This window comes from Anopheles marshallii, chromosome 2, assembly GCF_943734725.1.
Source record: "Anopheles marshallii chromosome 2, idAnoMarsDA_429_01, whole genome shotgun sequence".
NCBI lineage: Eukaryota > Metazoa > Arthropoda > Insecta > Diptera > Culicidae > Anopheles > Anopheles marshallii.
In genome coordinates, this window is record NC_071326.1 from 7941934 (window position 1) to 7948244 (window position 6311).

A 6311-nucleotide genomic window follows, 5' to 3' on the forward strand; every position below is an offset into this window, starting at 1 on the left:
GCGTATTGAGTGTGCAATTCTGGGCAAAATTGTCTTTGGTGCAGTGTTAAAAACTTGCAGTGTAGTGCCGTGCGTAAGAGACATCAAAACGACATGGCTGTGTCGAAGTTCAGGTGAGTCAGAATTAGTGTACGTTCATGTGTTTAAAAGTAACCTTCATAAATGTTTCTATCAATTTGTATTTGTATCGTTCTAATAATGAACAAAACATGTTGTTGATTTTAATGGGTTGAACAACATATAAAAACTTATCACTCTACAACACCATGAACTCTGCTCACCACCCATAAAACGCATGCACCATGCGGCAGAAGCAATTGTATAATGGGGTGATAAAAAGTAACCAATTCGCACATTGCCGTGCCGGTTTCTTGTATGAACAATGGATCCCAACAACAATGAATAATGCGTCATTATATAAGGCCGATCATTGCACTTTCCCTTAGAATTGGTGGAGATTTGAATACAAATTGCTTGTGCCGCCACCTGCACCGCATTGCATGTTGTTTTGCACAGAACCGCACGGAACAATCGAATGGCGCTACATAATTGCGTGTGCGCTGTGATCCATGAAAGTGTCGCGTGAGGCATCTGTAGGGCTGTAGCGTGCCCTTCGGTGACGTGTTTCCGTAGTGTAGTGGTTATCACGTCTGCTTCACACGCAGAAGGTCCCCGGTTCGAACCCGGGCGGAAACAGGAGAAAGCTTTTTGTTTTTTTTTTTATTTTATGGATTTCTATTACAATACTAATAATGATAATTTATATCGTTCCAGTGATGTTGACGAATATGGATTCAAGCGGGAACCGGATTTCGACTACCAGTCGTATGAAAATATCATGTCCAGCTATCTAACGGTACTAACGACACGCAGTATGCGATGGCAAAAGTTTCTCAAGAGTGCGGACATGCTAAAGAACCGTTCCAAATTGAAACGGTTCGTTCGGAAAGGAGTGCCAGGTTCGCTCCGGGAAGAAGTATGGATGAAAACGTCCGGTGCGCATGAACTACAGCAACAGCAACCGAACCTCTATCAAACTCTGCTTACATATGAGTTCGATCAAGAAATATGTAAGTGAAGAGCTTATAGTATAATCCTATGCAATTTTTTACTTACTTTTTCGTTCTTTCCCTAGCGGACCAAATCAAACTCGATCTCCCAAGAACATTTCCGGACAATATCCATTTTGAACAGTATCAATTAAGTTTGTACAACGTGCTGATTGCGTTTGCCCACCACAATCGCACGGTTGGGTACTGTCAGGGCCTAAACTATATTGCAGGTAAGTTATCCTCGGAACTGTGGTCTGTTGACATTATCACATCATAATTATATTGATTATTTATTACGTGCCCGTTTCGGCGTTTAGGTTTATTATTGTTAGTGACTAAGAATGAAGTGTCTTCGTTCTGGCTGCTAAAAGTGGTGGTCGAGAACATCGTACCGCTATATCATACCAAAACGATGGAAAATCTCATCACCGATATTGAGGTGCTCAGTGAACTGATCCGTCAGCGTGCCCCGGATGTCCATCGGCACATCTTCGATTTGGGTGAGTGCGTATACGATTAAGTAACCTTCCTGTACGAATCTATTGCTTCGTTTTATTCTGTGGCAGGACTGCCATGGCCTGTGATAGCAACCAAATGGTTCATCTGCCTGTACGCTGAAGTACTTCCAACGGAGACCGTGCTGCGGATATGGGACTGCCTGTTTCTCGAGGGGAACAAAATCTTGCTCCGCGTAGGGCTTACGGCAGTGGTGCAGCTGCGACAAGATTTGTTAGCGACTGATGATATCTCCAATCTGATCGGACTGTTCCGTTCGTTGGAAAAATCGCACGTACTCATGGACTGTCACGAGTTCATGAAAAGTATCTTCAAGGTGCCGGGTAATTTGCGTCGCTCGCAACTAGATGCACTTCGGCAGCGGTTCTACAACGAACGGATGGCCAGCAAGAGTAAAGTTTCCTAGGGGTTGGAGAGCTATATTCAGAAGAGATACAGACTGAATATAGTGTAGACAAAACCGTTCGAATGTGGTTTAAAAGCAGAAGCAATGCCTAACTTTCACAACTTATCAAAGGAAATGGTTCCTTTCGGTTTTTCTCGAAACACAAAACTATCTAAATATGCCACCGAGACATACGTACGTACAACACACAACAGCAGCAAACTATGGTTTAGTTTTTGTAATCAAACGGTAGCTTTTACTATTTAACTTGTTCACATGATGGATCATTCATCGTGACATTTTATAGCACACGATCAAAAATATTGTTAACTTGTTTCAGTTCTTCCCTGTGAATGCTTGTTGCAACAGTGTTTCCAACTCAGTTGACTGCTTGAAGAACGCATTTAGAGAAATTAATGACTTTTTTTTATTTATTTATCAATTGAAAGGAACTTTCATATCATGAGTTTAAATCAAAATAGTAACGCACTTTTCGTTATTATCTATTAGATATCCAAAATGATGATTCTTCGAATATCCCTTAAGAATGTGAGAAACATTTTACAAAATAATATTTTAACAAAAAGTACCTTTTAGGCACAATAAATCTATCAAACACTCTTAACAAAAGTCGTAAAACTTTCAAAATAAAAAAACTGCCAAGAAGTAGAGAATAGCTCAAACGTAGTTCGCTTTTTATCAATTATGAACTTAGCGGACAATATGAAGCCGTGTATATTGTTTTTTGTTTTTGTAAGTAAAGAATTACAATAAAAAGTAAAAAAAAGTTATTCGATTTTAGCAAGCTTTATGCATTACTTCGAAGTATGGCGTTTGACACAGCGGTAGGAGTGCTAAACATGATGACTGTAAAGTATCTTTGTATGCCCATCCGATTCCCTAAGAGGCACTAATCATTCTACCGTCACGATGGGTCTCATGACAATACGGTTAATCATTATGTAACTTTCGAAAGTTAATTAGATAATGATTAGGCAAATATTGCACGAACAGAAATGATGGGACCAGTGGTAATGATTACTCTCATGTGTAATTATGTGCGCAACGTCAGATCTTTCCTCATTCGCCCCGAAAGAGGAGCGTCATGTTAAGTCAGGAAAGTTCTACCAACTGCCAGGGGAATGAACATTCAATACAACCTTTTCATCATTTACGAAAGCAGAGCAAAAAGTGTTGCACTTCGAGAGGGATATGATATTTCTGACTTAAGAAGCGCATGCAAACGCAATTAGTATGCCCCAAAATAACGCCCCTTAAGAAGTGAACTTAAACATTAAACGTGAACAAAACGCAAAAACTAAACTAAACAGACAGAATAGCAACTGTCCAACTTCTAACCACCATTTAATTAGCTCGCTGAACACTCGTTGATTACCACAACCCGTGTTTGACACGGAATTTTTGCACACAATTAGGGTAGGGACCCTAACAGTCACACGATAGGGGTTGAAGCAACACGAAAAAAATATCCTCCGGCACGAAATCGTATCCCAACTGCCGCCCATCTGCTCTGTTGCTGCCGAAGAAGGTGCTGCTTTTTCTTGGCACGGCATGTTTTCACTTTTCAATGAAGTTTAGCCCCATCATCATAAGTCACACGGGAAATAAGCGCTGGCACTCGATGGCTCGATGGAGAACGAAGGAGTTGCTCGCTCGGCAGGCAAAACGGTTGACTCATGCTGGATGAAATTATGTAATGGAGCGTCGAGTTTTGGGAGTATAGGCTTTGAGCACGCGTCATCTTTCTGGCGCAGATCGCAGCGGAGAAGAAATATTTGGATGGCTTGGTGGGCAAAACTAGCTCCGTAGGGAAGTTTAACAAATGTACAAAAGCTTTAAGATTTAAATGTTTAAAAAGTGTATTTGTCGTCAAAAAAAGCTCTGTGAGGAAACCTGCAATTGGTTTACAGTTAATATAATTTTAGTTGTATAAAATACGTCTTATCTTCGCTACGTATTCCCAATTCCCACGAGGAGTTTTAATGGCACTTTTCTTTAGAATTAGCCCTGTGTACAATTCTGCCGCAAAGAACGAAGTTTCGCCAATCGTTTGTCTTGCAGAGTAGCATCAGTCGTCGCTCCCAAGGTAGCCATAAACGGTTATCAAACGGTCACCGAATCCTGGTGAACAAACGAATTTTGTGTGCTTCCAACCTGTGCTGGTCCTGCATTATCTTACTTTTTTCTCCAAATAGTGACAGATTTAGTTCTTTCATGGGTGCAACTAACAAGCCTCCTAAGAGACTATCGTGTGACTTCCCAACCTGCCAGAAAAATGCAGGTCAAGTTTGATTTAGTGACATTAGGATGATCTCTAGCGACGTGAGGGCAATCGGACCGAATTCTGGTCGCTCTTTGTTGTGCGGCCAATTGGCTGCCGGCATTTGTGAACGGCGTTTCCCGGTCCCGCTCCGTTAAGCCCCCAATGGGCAAATGTTTAATGAACGCAACGGTGGCTAATTTCTCGAGAAAAAAATACCCGCACCACCCGGGGTACCATTTGCTACAGCTGTCGGTCAAATATCGCGAATCGTACCGGGGACGGTTGGCAATAATGGTTGAAACAACCGTCACATCGTTTATTTATATGTTCCACATTTCATGTGGCAATTGCACCATGTGTGGGCAAAGCTGAGTGCTACAGTTGAAGCAAATTGTACCGGGAACAATTGGGTTTGCGTGTAGCGCTTATTCTTCATTCGAAAGAAACTGTGGCTGATGGTTCTATTTCAAATACTGAAATGCCTGCATGTATGTATCATGGTGTGTCATTAAATGTGCCGAAATGTGGGTCAAATTAAACACAATAATTATGAGTGGAAAGTTTGGAAGATAGTGTTGATTTGAGAATTATTTTTTGAATATCATTAGTTTTTGAAGCGTAAACTTAAACAAATCTAATACAAAGCCACATTCTGTTTGTAACAAATATGTAAATGAATGGAAGCGTCCAAACTTTGAAGTAGATGCAATATTATTGCAGCAATAACAATTGAAGCTAACATCAGTTTGGAAATCTATTTTTATAGCCTCAATTTTACATAAAACCTCTAAATATTGCCCTTTTTCCGAAGGTGCATTCAAAACAAAACTCAAATATGTGTGTTCAAGTAATATTGCCTACAGTAGTGAAGTATTGGGCGCCTCCATTTATGTAATTACAGTAGCACATCGATTACACGGGCTTGCATGCCGGTTAATCGAATTCCACGGATAACAGGCCCTTCAGATTTGTACGTGCAAGAATTGAAAATGAAAATGACAGGACAACGTTAAAATCATTCATATGTTTTTTTTTTTACATTAGAAGTTAGTTTTTAATAACAATATGAAACATTTTCCAGGTTAACTTGATAAACTTTTTCGTAAGAAAGTCAAAAATATTCTACTAGCTATCATTTTTTAGCTCACGGATAATCCGCCCGTCGGTTAAACCGGCCCCGTATAATCGACTTTCTACTGTATTCTTGAAAAAGGTTATAACAATGATGATTGATCGATCGATGATTGAAATTTTGCAATAAAGAATCGTTTAAAAGTGTAAATGCAACACACAAAAATACAAAACCTTAAAATAACTTGTAATAACTAAATATTAAATAGCTGTGTCGAAAGCAACAAAAGAATCAATTTAATTCACGAAGATGCGTTCCAACATCGCTCAATGATGATTACTGTTGAAGTATGCACTCTGAATTCGCATCGCTTATTACTTGTAGCTAACCAAACTACAGTTTATTATCATCCAATGGACTAATTGAATGCATTTTAATTGCTTTACTTATCGGATATGTACATCACTATCACCGTCCAGTGTTAGTGTACGCACCGATAAGCATATTGTATTCTACAGTTCACCCGCAGACAGAGTAATAAAGCGATTTTCTTTATTCTATACCCCGGATACAATAGCTCCCGTATGAATAACGCAGCAAATCCTTCGGTGTTTTTTTTTACATCCACATTTTATTCCCCTGCCGTGTGTTTATTTGCTACATTCCGACAGCACCCTTGCCACCAAATCGGCTTATCGTGTTTTCCTGAAATGTTTCATTTTTCATGCCATATCGCACACCACACCTTCTTGCCCTTTGCCCGATCGTTTCTCTTTGTTGCCGGTTGCGGAGCTTCCGGCAGCAGTTTACTTCGGGGTATCGTGGGAATTGGCGAAATTTTTGTGTTCCCCTGTGAAACGTAACGTTACGTTTTTGCCAATACAACGTACCGGAATGTCGATGCATATTGCCAGCAGGCGTACCGAGCGTCGAGGATTATTAAATTTTACACATTTTATGACATTCCTTTGCAGCGCCCGCTGCGCCTAGATGTAGGCAACG

The 6311-nt window shown here is 40.3% G+C and overlaps 1 protein-coding gene and 1 non-coding gene across 2 annotated transcripts; both read left to right on the plus strand.

Moving 5' to 3' along the window:
* The first annotated feature begins 93 nt into the window (after nt 1–93).
* On the plus strand, nt 94–1974 carry LOC128708103 (growth hormone-regulated TBC protein 1-A). The gene is made up of 5 exons (XM_053803062.1): nt 94–113; nt 775–1070; nt 1136–1282; nt 1370–1552; nt 1619–1974. The coding sequence occupies exons 1-5, from the start codon at nt 94–96 to the stop codon at nt 1972–1974; spliced, it is 1002 nt and encodes a 333-aa protein (XP_053659037.1).
* On the plus strand, nt 624–696 carry Trnav-cac (transfer RNA valine (anticodon CAC)). The gene has a single exon. It is a non-coding gene; the product is annotated as a tRNA-Val (tRNA).
* Nucleotides 1975–6311: the final 4337 nt, after the last annotated feature.